Here is an 18,422-nt window from a genome sequence, read left to right as displayed (position 1 = left end):
TTTTAAAAAAATTAATGAAAAATAAAAATCGCTTGTTTCTGCAAGGGCCAAGTAATGGCCCCTTGTATCCCCCCGCCCTGTGATTTTCTACCACAGCAAGGCTGTTCTTTTTTTCTTTTTTCTTTCCGCTTTTTTTTTTTAAGAAGTTGCAAACTCTTCGCCATGCAAAAAGAAAATAGAAAGGAGAAAAAAAAGTCCTCCTGGAAAGCGCAACAATAAACTTGATTCTTTTCTCCTCGCAAGTGCAATCGGAAAAAAATATCTGGATTTGAGTTTAACCTTCCAAGGCTTTGCACGGAGCTGTTAGATGGAGGCACAGAGCAGGAATAATCTCTGGAAAGTTTAAACACAAACTTTCTCGAACTGTTAAATGTACTTGGCAGAGGCTGTTTTGGAAACCGACGACAATGTCCTAGAGAAGAAAAGTGAGTGCATCTTCTCCAATTTACGGACATAAAATAATAAAAGTGGCCCTTGACAATAAATGTTTATAGCTGCTGACCTTTACCAACGCCTAATCACAAATGGATTCGTTTTTAGCTTTTTCTCATTTGCCTCAGAACACGAAACTTTGTCATCTTAACGTCTAATTACGGTTTCACCAGGACAGGGGAAAAAAATGTTATTCATCCTCAGATTATATGAAGATTTCGAGACTAAAAAACGACTTGCAGATTAGGCCCGGCCTCTTAGGACACGGCGAATCGCATTCCTCTCTCGCTCGGGAGCCGGGTGCAGGTCCGCAGGTCCCTGCGGGAACGGCCGATCCGGGTTTCGGACGGAGAAGGAGATTTTGAGATCGTATGGCTGCAGGGAGCGGGTCCGCCGGACCCGCCCGGGATACCAGGGCCGGTGGTGGAAGCGTTGGAGAGTTGCTGAGCAAAACCACTGCTCCTGGCCCCATGCCTCCTCTTACCTTGCTGAAGCACTTGGCTACCCTCGCTCTCTATTGTAAAAGGCTTTCGGCTGTGTTTGGGGTTTGGTTTTGGTTTGTTTCGAGGTGATTTTCTCTCTCCCCCTTTCCCCCTCCCCTTTTAAATCCACTGCATTGTCATTTCTGAGGTCCGTGTTGGCAGAGCTGAGGGCTGGAAGTTTAATGGTGGCTTTCTGGATGGCTTCATTAATCCCGCAGGCCCCACGTTTATGAGTTGTGCCTGAAATATGTGAGGAAATTGTGTCTGAAGAAGTGGGTTTCACGTTCGGTGTGTGTCTATGCAGACGTGTTTAGTGTATTAAAGGGTTGGCTTCACGTTCAGTTCAGCTGGAGGAGATACGGCCACGTTTCCACTGAAGTACAGTGTAGCTTGCCCTGCTGCTAATCAGGTAGCTCTCCAAAGAGCAGTAAATATTTACCAGTTAAAGTCTTCATGCTGCGAGAAAGTACTTGTTTGATGTTTATTTTTATGGATTTAAGATTACTAAAAGCTACTTAATAAATTATACCGTAGCTAGTCCTGAATGGGGAAACGTGCCTGTTTGAATTCTCCATCATATGCAGGAAGAGTAAAATTAATATTCATTATAGGCGCAAAAGAAAGAGAAAGGGTATTTTTAGGCGAAAAAAAAAGGGAGAGAAATGAAGGCTGCGACTATTTCATTATTTTACCTCCTTTTTTTTTAGCAACCCCCTTGAATGGGCTCTTTATTGTAATTGTCCCTCCCCAATTGAGCACCCCACTGAGCTGTTGTATCTTTTTACAACCCCTAACAACTCGCACCAGTAACACAATTACTGCCAGATATTTATAACGAGAAATTACTTTTCCATTTTCACCCGCGATGATTTCAAATAAATACATGGGGATGCATAAATAAATAAATAAATAGGGGGCGGGGGGCGAGAAGAAGGAGGAGAGGAGAGGAGAGGAAAGGAGGGAGGGAGGGAGGGAGGAAAGGTGACGAGAGGAGGAGAGAGTGAGTAGAGGAAGGGAGGGAGGGAGGGAGGGAGCGCGGGGGGGTAGAGAAAAAAAAAAGGCGCTGAGGACTGTCCAGGCGCTGGGTCAAGGCAGGCACTAATGAAGGGAGAAGGGGCTTGTTTCTCTGCTCTTTGTAAGTTGGAGGGTTGTTGGTCCGTTGAGTTGGGAAGCTGCGCGGCCGGTTAAGGAGCCTGGGTTTCTGCACTCGGGGTTTGGGTAGAGGAGCAGAATGGAGGCCATTGTTCCCTTTCTGTAGGCTTTGTTTAACAGTTCTCACCCCCTCCTGTTCTTACTTTTTAAAGCAGTGAGGCGAGGTAGACAGCGTGTGTCACAGTACAGTGAAAAAGGGGAAGATCTAAAGACCAAAAAAGAAGTTAATCACAAGACGGGGAGTTTGGGGGAGAAAAAGTTGCTAGTGCCGGGGGGGGGGGGGGGGGGGGGGGGAACAAAACCAAAACAAAAAACAGCAAACAACAAACACAACCAGTCATTAAAAAAAAAAAACAAAAACAAAAACAAAAAAAAAAAAAAAAACAAACCACCACCAAAAGTCTAGGAAATACCCGGAGGTAAAAAAATGGAGCCCCGTTCTTTGCACACAGAGCAGCCGGTGGAGGCCCCCCCCCCCGCCCCCCCATACCCTCAGCCGCCGGTGCCTGTGTAGCCCCCGCCCCGCTCCGTTTCCCCTGGCCCGGTTCCGCCGCACCGCCCCGCACACCTTCCTGGCGTCGCTCCGCGCTTTTTAATGTACTTCTTCTGCTTTGTCCTAGAGGGAAGACTTTAACTAGTGACACGCAGATGTGCGAGTCCCTAAATTGTATGAGAGGACAGTCCACCCCGCTTTCAGGCAAGTTTAAAAACACGACTTCGGACTCTCTTTGTGATTGTTGACGCTCCACTTCATACAGCACCTCAGCGAAGGGCACTAACGCCAGGCAATACGCCACCTGCATGCAATTAAAACCAGAAGCCACTTGGCGGGTTGCTCTTCTTATTTTTTTTCCTGCGTGTTAGGGATACATATGTACATTATCGCCTTGAGGTATTAAAGCCCCCAAATCCTTAATATAATCGGGGGAAGACGCCTAAGGATAACAAAGTAAGCCTGTGAGATATTAGCTTCTCTGCAGCTTAACCGTGTGCACTACCCCCCCTGATTAACGCCTGTTTTATCACTGATAGACTGCTATAGGCGATCCCCGTGGGATACTGCTCTATCAGCCCAACATGCAGAACAGTAAGTGACTCCGCGCCCTTTCGCGGCCGCGGAGGGCAGGCGGGGGCGACCGCGGGCGCGTAGGAGCGGGCAGGCAGCCGGGGATGGGGGAAGGGAAGGAGGAGGGGGCTCCACCAGGCGCGGTGGGCCCTGTGCGGCCGGAAGCATCGCCCGCCCCGTCGGGGTGCTGGGTACCGGCGTGGAAGAGGCCGGGAGCGCTGTCACGGGTCCCGGACCACCGTAGATTGCCCTGTTCGTGGCCCACGTCTTGGCATGGGTGTCCCTACCTGCTCCGCGGTGGGCAGGAAAAGAGCCACAACCGTGCTAAACGCAGTTCCCCATCACCTCCTGATTTATTTATTTCCCGATTCTGATGTCTTTTGCGGATTATTAATATTTGGGGGAATGGGGGACGGGCTTTTTGTTGTGGTTGCTGATATTGGTTAAGACCCCACCGTCGGTCCTGCGCGCCTCTCGGAAGGGAAAGTGCTTGCACAAAGCGGGAGTGCACAGATCCGCAGTTGAGTGCGGAAGCTGGAGATAAGAGGAGAGGCCTCTCATTGCACAGCAGCGGAATGGGATGCATGGAGGTCAGGGGCACCGGGACTGGAGGTCTCATCCAGTCCAGAGCAGGGATTGGACTAGGACAAGGATGCGCTGCGGGGTTGCATGACCTCGCAAAATCGCGACAGTCGTCGCGCAACCTCGCGGCGCTCCTTCGTGGAGAACTTGCTTATTTTGCGCGTGTAGCACAGGCTGAATTGCGCGGTCCTTGCGGTCGTCCTCCCATCCCGGTGTTTCTCTTTACCACCTTTCCGTTAGACGGGTTAATAAGCTGTCTCTCCGTGTGAGGAGCGTCAGGAAATACATCGATTTTGGGTGGGTTCACAGAAAACCTCGGGTGGAGCTGTCCGGGGCTTTGTTGGGGGATTTTTTGTTGTTGTTGTTGGTTTGGTTTGTTTTTGTTTGTTTGTTTGTTGATTTGGGGGTTTTGTTGGTTTTTTTTTGAGGGGCCGCTGCCTGCATGTCCATGCGATGTAGTTTCATTTATCCTGGGAAAATAATCTAATCCCTGGAAGTCCGGGGAAGGTGTCACCTGCAGGGACGGTGGCAGCTGCCCTTGGCCGTGGCGTGCCGAGGGTTTATGGTAATAGGGGAATGCCTTCACTCGGCCGTTTGGGATCGCCACTGCAAAACGCAGAAAAGATATCATTCGGGTGAAGCCTTTATTTTGTTTAAAGGTCGCGGCGGGCTCTTCAGGCTTTGTGTTAATAACTCCTGGGTGTATATGGTGCAGAGCATCCAAATTGACACCATATGTTTTCCTATTAGATGACTAGCAATAGAATACAAGGCGCATAATCATTGCCACTGGGCGAGATCTACACCGCTCTCCAGGGAAATTATATAATGATTAAGGCTTAACCTTTTAAGTGAAACTTTGATTTTGCTTTCCTCGTTGCCATTTTTTATGTCGGCGAGCGTCCCTCCCTGAAATGGGCTCCCGCACTCATTTACAGGGACGTGGACGTGGACGCAGGGGAGGGGGGGAGGGGAAGGGAGGACGACGAGGGCTGGGGCGGGGGACTGGGGGGAGCGAGCCGCCGAGGGCCTGCGCCCCCCGGTCGCCCCCCGCCGCCACGGGCCGGCCCGCCCGCCGGGGCCGGGCGGGGAGGGACGTGGGGGCTCCTCTCCCTGCGGTGGGAAGCGCAGGTCGCAGCGTCGGCCGCGCTGCTGGGCCAGGGCGGCAAATTCCCCAGCCCCGATGTCACTTCGAATTCATTGCGCGAGGAGCGTGCCCCCTCGGTTGTGTCCGCGTAGAGCCCCCGGCTACCTCCAACCGCAGCCTCCCTCGGAGGGAGAGCGAGTAGAGTTCAATCTAGTCTGAGTGATATCCAAATGCGGACAGAAAGGGTCGTTTTATCATGCTACTATTTGTCGTGACGATGCAATTTTCAAAAGCAGAGTACTGTCATAAAGTGACACGCCTGCCACAAGTGCTCCAACTGATCTTTTCAATTAGCCTTCCATGCATGATCCGGGGCGACTTCCGCCTATTTCCAGAAATTAAGCTCAAACTTGACGTGCAGCTAGTTTTATTTTAAAGACAAATGTCAGAGAGGCTCATCATATTTTCCCCCTCTTCTATATTTGGAGCTTATTTATTGCTAAGAAGCCTGGGCTCTTGGAGTCAATTTATCAGGAGGCTCCAAAGAGAGGAGAGCGGAGAGCGCATAGAGCAGAGCTTCTCCAGGGAGACTTCCTCCAAAGCCTGGAGCTTCAGGTTGGGCACTGGCGAGGCAGCCTCTCGCTTTGCTTTTGGCGAAGCGAGCTGCAGCTGTGCGGGTACAGCAGGCTGGTGGGTTTTGGGATTTGGGTTTGTTGGTGTTTTTTTTTTTTTTTCTGTTGGTGTTTTTTTGGTTGGTGATTGGGATTTTTGTTTGTTTGGTTGGGTTTTGTTGTTGCTGGGTTTTTTCGGTGGGGTGGGAAAAAAAAAGACAGGAAAAAAAAAAAAGACGAAGCCATGAAGCAACCCAAGGCGATCCAGCCCGGAATATTCTGGGCTATTGGGCTGGGTTTGGGGATTCGCGCTGCCCGCGGGTTCTTCAGACCGGAAGCGCAGGCGAGGGAGCAGCGGTGGCTCCTGGGGAGCGACGGGCGAGGACGGTGCCGGGGCCGGAGATGGGCCGGGCGCGGTGCCCCCTGAGCGGGCGGAGCAGAGCAGAGCGGCGGTGTCTGCGCGGCAGGGCGCGGAGAGGGGTGTTGCGCGGGTCGTTGAGGGGGTCGGGCGGGAGTGGAGAGTGCTATGGTGGGCGCTGTGCTTCCTGCAGGTCACAGCGGCGTGAACCAACTCGGCGGGGTGTTCGTCAACGGGAGGCCGCTACCCGACTCCACGCGGCAGAAGATCGTGGAACTTGCTCACAGCGGCGCCCGTCCCTGCGACATCTCCCGGATCCTGCAGGTGAAGGCGGCGGCGACCCCCGTCCTCCCACCGCTCCGCTCCAGAGCCGCTTTGTCCACCGCGGGCCGCCCAGGCGCTAATTGCCGACCCCCCCACACCCCTACACTCACCCACCCTCATCGCCACCCTCGTTCCAGCTTAATAAAACGATCCATCTGCTTCTCTCGATTGTTGCTGCAAATAGACCTTGCTACGCGTATATATATATATATATACAGATACCTTTGAAATTTTTTTTTTTTGTTGTTCCCCTTTATTTCCACCCGGTGATAACCTGCACTCTCGTTACAGTTAGTCCGCTGTAATAAACTGAATTATACGTTTCGGCATAATTTCAGTTTCCTCTCCTTTCCCACTGTCCCCCTATTTATTTATGATTTTGTGAGCTCTATATGCATTTGGCGTGGCTTACCGCTTCTTTGATTTTACCTTTTTTTTCCCTTCAAAAAACAAAAACAAAAAAAAAAAAAAAAAAAAAAAAAAGAGAGAGGGGGAAAAAAAGAAAAAAGAAAAGAAAAAAACCCAAAGCAAACAACCACCCTTAAAGCCACGCTGTTTTTGCCCGGAATCTGTCTTTACGGACATTAACGTGATCTGGCGCAGTCCAGGGGTACTTTGTAAATGCAGGTCTCGATAAGCCCCCACTCACCCTGTTCCCAGCAAGTACTCTGAGAGCAGTGAGGACGGTGGAGACTAGTCTGGCTTAGCTATTGTTCGCATTTAAAGCATATTTTAACGTTGATACTAAAAAAAATTTACGTTTTGACAAGATTTTTTTTTCTTCCACATGTTTTTAAAGTATCACTTTTGTAGAGGGTAGGGCCACGAATGTATTTTTTTTTTTTAAGAAAAAAAAAGACTCTCTAAGTAAGTTCTCATACCATTTAAGGTATATTTTTGTGTTATAGACCCATGCAGATGCAAAAGTCCAAGTGCTGGACAATCAAAACGTAAGCTTGTCATTGTTTAATGCATACTTAAACAATTTTATTTTTGTCTTGAAATTATTAATAATGTGATTTTCTGTCCGCTTCCCTATCCAGGTGTCGAATGGATGTGTGAGTAAAATTTTGGGCAGGTATTACGAAACTGGCTCCATCAGACCCAGGGCAATCGGAGGTAGTAAACCAAGAGTAGCGACTCCAGAAGTTGTAAGCAAAATAGCGCAGTATAAACGAGAGTGCCCCTCCATCTTTGCGTGGGAGATTCGAGACAGATTACTATCAGAGGGGGTCTGTACCAACGATAATATACCCAGTGTAAGTTCATGAAAAAACCGTCCTGTGTGCCGTGTACAATGCTGCGTAGCCGTAGCGAGCCTCTGCTTCCTTTGTTTTGGTATCAGAGGAGAGGATAACAGGTTCACATAATTTGCATGTAGCAGGGTCAGACGCATTTTTTTTTCATACAGAATGTGACAAATGCCTTTAAGGAGAGGAAAAAAAATAAATAAAAAAAGATGCGGGTCACCCTGCGCCTGGCGCCTCCGGACTTCGAGCATCAACCGGAGCCATCACTCTGCTCTGGTTTTGCAGGGATGGGTTTGGGGCTTTTTTTTTTTTTTTTCCCCCGTGGTTTGTTTGTTTGTTTGCACCACCATCAGTAGTAAGCGAGTCGGGGCGGCTGGGTACACGGCGGTACGGAGCGGCCGCAGCGCGCAGCAGGCTCTCGGGGGGAGCCCCGAGATTTGCGCCCAGGTCGAGCCGCCCGGGGCGCGGAGGGGCGCGGGGATTGCGCGGGTGGCTCACGGGGAGCGCGCTACCGCACTACCATTGCCTTTCCTGTCCTTTGTCTTCCAGGTGTCGTCGATAAACAGAGTCCTACGCAACCTGGCTAGCGAAAAGCAACAGATGGGTGCCGACGGGATGTACGACAAGCTAAGGATGCTGAACGGGCAGACGGGGACCTGGGGCACCCGGCCCGGCTGGTACCCCGGCACATCGGTACCCGGCCAGCCCGCCCAAGGTAAGGGACAGCCTCGTGCTGCTCCGCGGCCTGGGACGGCCCGGCTCTGCTCAGCTTTCACGGCGAAGGTGGCCCCGACGCAGGCTCCCCTTGCCCCCTTCCCGTGCTGAGTGCGGTGGCCAGTTTTCTCAGGACAGGGGATGAGGGCATCCCCTTTGCCGCCTTTCCTGGCAGCTGCGGGCGACCGGGCAGAGGGACGGTGGCCAGGCGGGCTTCCAGCCCGGACTCTGGGCAGGGGAGCCTGGCAGCAGCCGCTGCCAAATCCGCATCCATCGAGCTGCGGTGCCGGCAGGCCGGCGGGTTCCGGGGCTGGTCCTTAACCTTGCCCATCAGCCCGGTAATTAGGGCTCCTGCTCCCCGCCCGGGACGGGATCTCCAAAGCCAGGGAGATCGGTAACTATCTCCGTAGGGCTTATTATAGTTCCTCCTCAATGGACCCGAAACAACTTTGTAAATATAGGAAACTGTTTATCCTGAAGATTAATAGGTATTTGTTGTAGGAATGACAAGGGGATAATATGAAGGATAATGGGATGTTACGTTACATACTTAAGATGGTTAATGGCTTCTTTTTGAATACGGGCTCTGTTGAGGCTCGGCTTTCTCCCTGGTTGTGGTCATTCCTTTAGAAGAGGTGTCTATAAACAACAACCTGCATTTTGTTTTCACCCTACAAGGAAAAAAAATCGGTAACAGTGTGCAGAATATCTGGTACAAAGGATGTTTCTGTCACACGCAAGAATTTGTTATGGGAACAATTCTGTCGCTATGTAATTGCTCATTAGAGATCGTTTTGTTTCTCATTAAGGCGACATGAATAAGCGTCTAGTTGAAGGAGACAGCTGTAGAAATGTTCCACAGGAGACCTCTGGACACGATATGGCACCGCTTGCCAATTAGACATGTCAGTTTTAAGAGAAGAAAACAATCTATGAAGGACACTAGAAAGATAAGAGTGGAGCCCTCGCTTTCCCCCACCCCCACTTTGGTAGTTTTGGTGGTTGTATTTGTGTGGTTTGGGTATTTATTTAATTTTTTAAATTTTGTTTTGCTCGATCTCCTCCCTCGGAGCCGGAACGGCTCCCACCGGCAGCCGCCCACAGGCTCGCCCCTACCTGCCGCGCCCGGAGCCGGGTGGGGGCTGCCCCTGTCCCGCTGTTGCCATCCTCGGGCCGGCCGTGGGCCGTCGGGGCTCCCCACCTATCTTTCTCTGCACCGCACCCAAAAGCTCGGGCGCGGAGCGGTGTGTGGCGCAGGGGATCTCACTGCGCGCCCCTGCGGCTCCGAACGGCCCGGGCGCCCTTCTCTCCCACCGGATTGGTTTTTTTTTTCTTGTTTGTTTGTTTGTTTGTTTTTCCTGAGAAAAGGAGTTAAATGGAGAAAAGGCGTTAAATGGAGAAATGTAGAGCTCTCCTTGTCTGCCCAGTTTCGCGCAGGGTGCGGCGTGGGCACACCTGGGGCCAGGTGGCCCTTCCTTGGCTGCGGCGGAGCAGTTGGGTCTGGCAGCGGGGCGAGTGTCGGTGTAGATGCTGGGGGCTTGTGGTGACCCCTCCCGGTGGCATGGGGATGAGCGCAGTTTCCGCGGGGGAGCGCGGAGCCCCGGGCATGAACATACCGGGACGGGAGGACCCCGGGAGCCTTCTCCCAGTCTGCAACGGAAATAAAGCGGTGCGGAGCAGGGCAGGGCTGGCCCGGCCTGGCTCGGGCCGGGCCTGCGTGTGTGCGTGGACAGCAGAGGCGAGGGGGAGGCAGACAGGCACTTAAAATACCCGCATGGCAAAATTAAAATTAATAAAATGGATTTCCTCTGGAATATTCATGCTCCCTCTAATGTTTTTCCCTTGCAGGGGTATGTTACTGGATTTTAAGAGTCCATTACTCAAAAAGCATAAGGCGAGGTTAGGTCTCAGAGGGGCACAAATATGGTCTCAATCTGATAAACGCCATGCAGCAGTGAATAAAATAATGGATACATGAGGGCTGACAGAACAAAAAGAGACATCTCTATCCGGGAGAAATTCTCCAGTGATTTAGTGGTTTTAGGGATCACTGAGACACTGTTTCTTATCTTCCCTCCTCCCTCCCTCCCCCCACCCCCCCACATAAGTCTAAAGCCTTCTATAGGATTTAGACACTTTCTCTTTCAACAGATGCTACAATGTTTTGATCCCAGCTCTATAGCTGAGAGGTGCCGCAATTGGTTTGCTATCTTTTTTTGCTTGTTTTCCGCCTCACTGATTAAGACACTAAGAAACTAAGGAATGATTTTATTTCCCAGCGTTTTTTTTTTTTTTTTTTTCTCCAGGAAACAAATCCTATACCCAGCGTCAGATGGTCTGGCTATAGGATAATAGGGACGGACATTCACTCGCTTTCTTATGGATTAGGTCTGGAAGGTGGAACAGCCCTATTGAGCCCGCTCCTTTTAGGGGCTTTAAAAAAAAAAAAATAGAGAGAGAGAAAGAAAAAAAAAAAAAAAAGAAAAAAAAAAAAAGGGGGGGGAGGGGGAGGGAAGATGTCCTAAAAAGAAGATCTCTTAATTGTCCGGCGCGGTTAAATAATCGTAAGGAAGTTTAGGTGGAAGTTTTAGCTGGCCCAAAGGTTTAAGGGGAGATAGGGAGCGAACCGAGCAGAGGTTGCAAAATTCCCTGGCTTCAAAAGTTTACAAATCGGCCGTGGAGGACAAGGGGATACCCGGTGTGGGCTGCCCTGGGAAGGGCAGGAGAAGCTCTGTGGGTGCTCTCCGCTTCCCGGTGGAGCGGGGCAGGGACCCCCGGTGGCGTGGAGGTGGGGGGCAGCCGGCCATTCCCGCCGCCTTTGGGAGGCTCCCCCCTCTCCCCTTCCCTTTCCTCCCCCTCCCCTTTCTTCCCCCTCTTCTCCCCGGTGGGTGCCGGCCCGGCCGGTGCGGACAGTGATGGATGAGGGCGGTGGCGGAGGTTAGGCGCGGCCCCCGCGGCGGGCGGGCGCGGCCCCCGGCGCTGCCACCAGCGCTTGGCAGGGCGGCTGCCCCAGCGCGGCCGCGTTCCCCGGGCTCGGCGGCTTTGTGTGCCCCTGAAAGGCAGCCCCCCCCCAGCCCCGGCTATTCACCCGCCGCCGGCCGCCTCAATGGGGCTGCGGCCGCCCATATGGTGGCCACGACCGCTGAATCCCTGTGTTTAAATGGGGGAGAAAGTTCGGGTTTTAAAACATTTCAAAGTGGTTGAAAGGGTCCCACCAGATCCTGTCACAATTCCCCCCGAGCTTTGAAGGCTGGAGCTATTGTTCGCCGATTATAAATGATATTACTTTAAAGTTGATTTCCCACAATATTTAAAGGATGTAGCAGGAGTGTCGCTATTTATTTTTGGCGTAACTTTTCAAGGGAATTAGCATAAGTAGCCCATGCGTCCCTCATCCCGTCTCCCCCTTTATACGACATCAAAACGCCTCAAAAAATATGCTTTGAAAGGCGAGGGAGAGCTAATTTAGGGACAAGGACTTCTCTGCCTCGACAGAAAAGTCCGTTTCTTTTGGCCCCATGGCCCGGGGTGCCCGCGGAGCCCTGGCAAGCCGGCCGGCCCAGGGACGCATCCTTGCCACCGCCCCAAAGGAGAGCACAATGAAAGTTTGCCCCTGTTTAATGGCAGAAATTACATTAAAAGTGGTGGAAATGCCCTAATTAAAAATGTACCGCTTAAATGATATGCCAAAGGCTCAGCTGCAGAAGAGCATATTTAGCTAGTTAGTGAACTCGCTACTATTTCTTTTAAAATTACATGTTAAAATTTTAAAAGAAATCTTACTTTTCTCTGGTGCAACACATTACAAAGAATGGACAGTCCTTTTATCTAAATATAAAATTCCATTTTCAGCAATTATAGCCTGTTCTTGGTGATGATATAATTACAGCTGTGCTCAGTAATAGGTGTCAAGGCAATGCACACTCATACAATAGTTGAATAAAACTGCAGAACAATGCAGGCACTTCTAAATTCACAACCTTTAAAATGAAATTGACTGTGCAGAATTCAAATAAAAACTGGATAAATATTTTTTAAAAAAGATTACAAGCTTGGTTTGGTTTCTTAATAGCATTTTCTGCAAACCTATCAACATCTAATTGATTAGATAGGAATTACTGATTATAGATAATCTGAAATACTGAACGTCCCTATTTTAAATATGGCAATAGGTAAATAAATGCAGCAGACAGAGGAGAATGTCACGGCACTTCAGCAGTGATTCACAGGAAGAATCACTTTCAGGGGAAAGTATTTTTATGCAGGTTTTATTCCAGAGGAAAAACAAAATGAAATTAAGACCAGGCAATCATAATTCCTCATCTCTGATGTTTATGATAACACTGGAAACTGAAATGTTTCCATGTTACCTCTGTCATTGCTGCAATGGTGCTTTGATACCTGAGAGGTTTTTAAGGGAGGGTGTCAGCAAACATGGCTGAACTTGTCTCCAGTTGTGTTACTTCTCTGATAGAGATCTTAAAATAAGGGTACCTGTGTTTCACTTTATAACTCTTCGTTCCCTAGATGGCTGTCCACAACAGGAGGGAGGAGGGGAAAACACTAACTCCATCAGTTCTAATGGAGAAGATTCAGATGAGGCCCAAATGAGACTCCAGTTGAAAAGAAAGCTGCAGAGAAATAGAACGTCCTTTACCCAGGAGCAAATCGAAGCCCTTGAGAAAGGTGAGTGACATTTTCTTACAGCTGAAGAAGGAGAGAAAAGAGAGATGTGCTCTGTCTATATTAAAAACTGAAAAGAAGCATGGCATTCACATGCCTTATATATATGTATATATTTTAAGTCCATAGCTCCCTCCATGCTCTTTTATTCATTGAGCTCCAAATATTCATTGATGGCACTGAAAAGCTGCTGAAAGGTTTTCAAAGGGAACGTACTCAGGGCACAGACCATATCGAAACATTGTGGTTACACCCCAGGGTCCCCTCCTGGGGGATAAATCCCCTCCATCCGTCTGTGCCACATCTCTGGCTGGCCTGCATTTCTGTACGCTGGGAAGGAGAAGGCAGGCAGCTGGGGCTGGCAGCAGCACTCCGTGCCTGCCCCCACACTTGCTGCTCGTCCCCAGCACTGTTGCTGCCTGGGGCTGGGAGCAGGTGCCCTTTTCCCTGACCAGCCTGGGTGCACCTCGCCTCTGACCTGCTGCGGATCTTTGTTCTTATTTTCTGCTGTTATTTGGTGACGTGCCATTTCACTTCTTGGTGACAGGGTCAGAGCTGCCTTGGGGACCCCCTCAGCAGAGGCAGAAGCCCTCACTGCTTCTTGAAGGATGTAGCATTGCACCCAAGCCTGCCTAGCCCCTTAGCAATACATCCCAGCAGGCAATGCATCCTCCTTCCCAACACACAAACACACACACACACACACACACACACACAGAGAAAGCTCAGCTTTGCCTTCACAGCAATGTTTCTTAAGAGCATTTAGACCATAGGCAGTGCAGGAAGGACTCAGACTTTACAGCTGGCCATATTAACTCTGTAATTAACACAGTAATATTTCCTTCTGCAGAATTTGAGAGGACCCACTATCCTGATGTGTTTGCAAGAGAGAGACTAGCTGCTAAAATAGACCTGCCTGAAGCAAGGATACAGGTACTGAATTGCTATGCAATTATGACTATTAGTATTTTTACTATTCTAATTTTGTTATTCCTGGCTTCTTAAGACCCAGGGCAGCCCCTCTTTGCAGTTCAGTTATTTGTCCATCTCCCTCCCCTTTAGGAAAACAACAGCAGCTGGGTTTTGCTCTCACACGCTGCTTTGCTACTCTGCAGCCAGTTTTCTATCAGCATGGCCTTGAGTTACGTGGGGAGGGGGCTCATGCCTCTAGTCCTTGTAAGGTCACTTATGTCTCTCAAACACTGCGTTTCCAGGTGTGGTTTTCTAACAGAAGGGCCAAGTGGAGAAGAGAAGAGAAGCTGAGGAACCAACGAAGACAAGCCAGCAACACCCCCAGCCACATTCCCATCAGTAGTAGTTTCAGCACAAGTGTTTACCAGCCGATCCCACAACCAACCACCCCTGGTAATGCCACCAACCCACCTTCCTTTATCTTCTGGGGAAAATGAGGCTCTGAGACTGTATTTCTGATTGTAACTGTGGTTAAACTAATGTGTTCATCTATCTGTCTATTCTATTATAGTTTCCTCTTTCACATCAGGTTCCATGTTGGGCAGAACGGACACGGCACTCACAAACACGTACAGCGCACTGCCACCCATGCCTAGCTTCACCATGGCCAACAACCTGCCTATGCAAGTAAGTCCAGTGGCATTTTCATGGCATGACACTCCTTTGGGATTTGGCAGCTCCTGGCATATGTGAATGCATGGATGGGGGCCCTTCCTCCACAAGATGGGGGCTTATGGACCCAAAACATGCTGCAGGGAAACAGGCCCCAAAGGCTTCCCTGGCATCTGAAAAGATGCCTCATTTGGGAGAACAGCTCAACAAGCCGAAAGTGCTCAACAGGCACATTCCCTGAACTTTAAAAAAAGAAAGGTCCTCATATTTAAAAAGGCAACAAATCTGGAATGAAAAAATCATTTTTGGGGAAAAATAAATCCATGGTTAACCTATGGAACTCACTGGTGCAGTATTGTGGAAATTGCTGCCCAAATAAGCTGCTGGAAGGATCCAACCTTCTCGGTGTAGGTGATGTGGTGGCAACACATTAGGAACACCTGAGAGAGGGCAGGATGTGATTAGCATCAGTGGTTATGCCAGCTAAGCCAGAATTGCAAGAGCTGTCAATCCTCATGCCTGAAAGCATTAGCTGATCACCAGCTGGGTTAGGAAGAAATCTATTCCTTTGGGGTCTGTTTCTATAGACCTTTCAGATGCAAAATTCCTCCTTTTTTAATGGTGGGGTTGGCCTAGGAAGGTGCTGGCCAATTACGGGAGTTTTCCAGCTTTGTCTGAGGCACACAGCTTTGACCACTGCTGGAGACAGACAAGGCGATTAGAGAGGCTGACTCCTTCGCTGCAGCAATTACTATGTTACTAATTGCTGAACCAAAATTAACCAAATAAAGTTAGAGTCTTGCAAGTCTACGGAAAGAAATGACGTTGGCTAGGTCGCTGTTTGGTGACGTTAGAGGCTGGTGGTGCCATTCCCAGCAGTGGACTGAGAACAGATGACAAAAGATCAAAAGACTGATATGGGAAGGGACCCTTGGGAAAGCAGGAGGCCCCTGATTCACCACTTGGCACCTGGGCTGGGACTTGCACACGTGAGCCACTCTGGCCAAAGTCCTTCCTACAGGGCCACCACAGTGTGATGGCCACACAGTATCAGAGCGGGAGATTTGGCAGGAGAACCATCGGCATCTCCCCATGGATGTACAGGGTGGTGCTGGTTCTCCCAGGGCACAGACACTGCGCTTAGTGAGTGAGGCTGTCGGTCCTTTGGAGACAGCACATCAGGGATATGAGGATAGAGGAAATATGTGCAGGCATGTTGAGTCTTGTGTGCTTGGAGCGGGAATTACTCATCCACCTCCCACTCCCCCTCTGCCTTCCTGTGTCAGGGCTGCACCCGTCCCAACTTCTCTGACACCTCAGAGCAGGGGATGCTCCTGCTTGGACTCCCTGGCAGCGACATCATGCCATCCCTCAGTCCCTGTTCTCAGCTACTTCCTCCACTTGGCAGATGAGATTTCAGGGGTTGGAATTTAGGTAAATGGAGATGTCTGGTCTCCTGGGATGATGCTGGCATGGGTTTGGGGTGACCGAGGTTCTGAAGGGAGATAAATGCACATGTATGTGAATGTTGATCCTCCTTCAGAGCCTCGGTCACTCCAAACCTGTACATGTGCAACATGCTTGCAGATGCAGATGCAGGACCAGCCCATGTTCCTCAGTGAAGTGATTTTTAGTTACATCCCTACTAGTTTTTAGTTACACCACCAAATGTGAAGCAAGATGCCACCCCTGTCTCTTTATGCAAATGACATGAGACATCCTTCTTCTACACAACTACAAACATGGGTAGTGCTCAGGCTTTGGTTCCTTGGCTTAGATATGCAACACCTTTGTTAGCATCTAGACATAGGGATCTGCTCGCCAAGTGTATTTGAGAAGGTGCTGGTGACCATTCACGTTGTTTCTGTAGGTCGAAAACCTCTGGGATGTGCCTGCTTGGTTGAGCTCCTAAACAGACTTTACATCTAGGCTCATGAATTTGAAACTGAAGCTCATTTTCACTTGTACATGCTGCTTCTGAGGGCTGGCACATCCATCCAGGAGAGCATAATGCTGTGCTTACCTCAGCTGACACTTAATGCTGTTTTGTCCTTTTCTGCCACAGCCCCCGGTACCCAGCCAGACCTCCTCCTACTCTTGCATGCTGCCCACTAGTCCATCAGTGAATGGACGGAGCTATGATACATACACCCCTCCTCACATGCAGACACACATGAACAGCCAGCCGATGGGCACCTCTGGCACCACTTCCACAGGTGAGTGGCCTTTCTGTCAGTGGGGCTTCCTTGCTCTAGCCAGCTGGTTTTCCACATATATTCACTGGGAGAAGTGAAAGCAGAAAGTCTGATTTTTCAGCTGCTGCTGGAGGGGTAGATGAAAGGCAGATGATTAACAGAGGTGACATCTGACTAGTGGTAGAGGGGAGAGCTTTCCAGTGAGGCCCCATCCTGCAAAATCTTCCCTGTATGATTAATTTCTAAAGCAGCACTTATTTAATTGTTAAACTTCAGCAGAGATACAGCATGAAGCTAAGTCTGTGTGAAAGTGTTTGCAGGACTGGATGTGTTTTTACTTTGTCTGTGTCAGAAGCTATTTTTTGCTAAAGAATTGAATTTATTGAAAAAGTAGGTAACCTGTAGAAATATTAACCTATGCATGAAAAAGCAAAACAGGGTGTCAGCATAAACAGAAGCAAGCCAGACACATTTAAACAAAATAGAAACATTCAGTATATTTTGGGCTGAACTCCTAACTGATACAAATGAGTTGAGGCTCTGGCCTTTATCTCAAAGCTCGACAGTTTATCAAATCAGTGAGATGTGCATAGGTTTTGAAAACATAAGCCCCCCCCCAGCCTGATTCTACAGGCTGGTAGATGATGAGATTTAATACTTGCCAGAATACCAGCACAAATCTGTGAAGCTGTAAAGCAAAAATTGTGCTGTGTATAGAAAAACTAAAATATTCATCTTTCCCCTCAATTTTCAGGTCTCATTTCCCCTGGAGTGTCAGTTCCAGTTCAAGTTCCTGGCAGTGAACCTGATATGTCTCAATACTGGCCAAGATTACAGTAAAACATGTGTTAATTCCGTAAATGACTATATGGACAACAGTTGGATGTTCAGCAGTATTTTATAAAGGAAGAATGGCTCTCAGAGTACTTCTGTACTGCAACTGTGCCCTATGCTGTAACACATGGAAAAGACTTTCACATGGACCTTTGTACACTGAAGGCATTATATCAGTTGGAACAAATCTTCATTTTGGTATCCAAACTTTTATTCATTTTGGTGTATTATTTGTAAATGGGCATTTGTATGTTATAATGAAAAAGAAAAAAAAAAAGAACAATGTAGACTGGATGGATGTTTGATCTGTGTTGGTCATGAAGTTGTTTAAAAAAAAAAAAAGAAAGAAAAGAAAAAAAAAAGAAAAAAAAAAGAGAAGCCATGATCAACAAGCTTTGCCACGAATTTAAGAGTTTTATCAAGATATATCGAATACTTCTACCAATCTGTTCACAGATTATGGATTGATGTTCCAAGTTTGTATCATTCCATTGCATATAATTAAACCTGGAACAATACGCACTAGATTTATGTAAGAAAAAAACCCTATCTGTTGGTATTTCCAAAGGTTGTTAACGGCTGAAGCTATGTGCAAACAGGGGTTAAGAGAGAACTTCGATGAAGAAAAGAGTTTGATAGATAAAAGGTAGATTGTGTCTTCGATATAATCCAATTTGTTTTATGTCGAAATGTAAGTATTTGTCTTCCCTAGAAATCTCCCAGAATGATTTCTATAATAAAGTTAATTTCATTTATATTTGACAAGAATATTCTATAGATGTTTTATACACATTTTCATGCATCATACGTTTCTTTTTGGTCGGCAAGAGTTAATTGTTCTTAGATATAGTTGTGCTACTGTTCACAGTCCAATCATTTTTGTGCATCTAGAATTCATTCCTAATCAATTAAAAGTGCTTGCAAGAGTTTTAAACTTAAGTGTTTTGAAGTTGTTCACAACTACATATCAAAATTAACCATTGTTGATTGTAAAAACCATGCCAAAGCCTTTGTATTTCCTTTATTATACTATTTTCTTTTTAACCTTATAGTGTGGTGTTGCAAATT

General features: G+C 48.5%; 1 protein-coding gene across 1 annotated transcript; it reads left to right on the top strand.

The window, feature by feature from the left end:
- Positions 1-2,714: 2,714 nt before the first annotated feature.
- PAX6 (paired box 6) lies at positions 2,715-17,360 on the top strand. The gene is given in 14 exon segments (XM_054390802.1): positions 2,715-2,763; positions 3,099-3,153; positions 5,290-5,392; positions 5,395-5,416; positions 5,964-6,094; positions 7,003-7,044; positions 7,138-7,353; positions 7,894-8,059; positions 12,586-12,744; positions 13,592-13,674; positions 13,956-14,106; positions 14,225-14,340; positions 16,391-16,541; positions 17,275-17,360. Coding segments are annotated over 14 exon segments (1,530 nt in total).
- The last annotated feature ends 1,062 nt before the right edge of the window (positions 17,361-18,422 follow it).

The sequence above is a fragment of the Indicator indicator genome, chromosome 21, assembly GCF_027791375.1.
Source record: "Indicator indicator isolate 239-I01 chromosome 21, UM_Iind_1.1, whole genome shotgun sequence".
Taxonomy (NCBI): domain Eukaryota; kingdom Metazoa; phylum Chordata; class Aves; order Piciformes; family Indicatoridae; genus Indicator; species Indicator indicator.
Note: the sequence above shows the minus strand (reverse complement) of the source record. Positions and strands in the feature narration are given on the sequence as shown.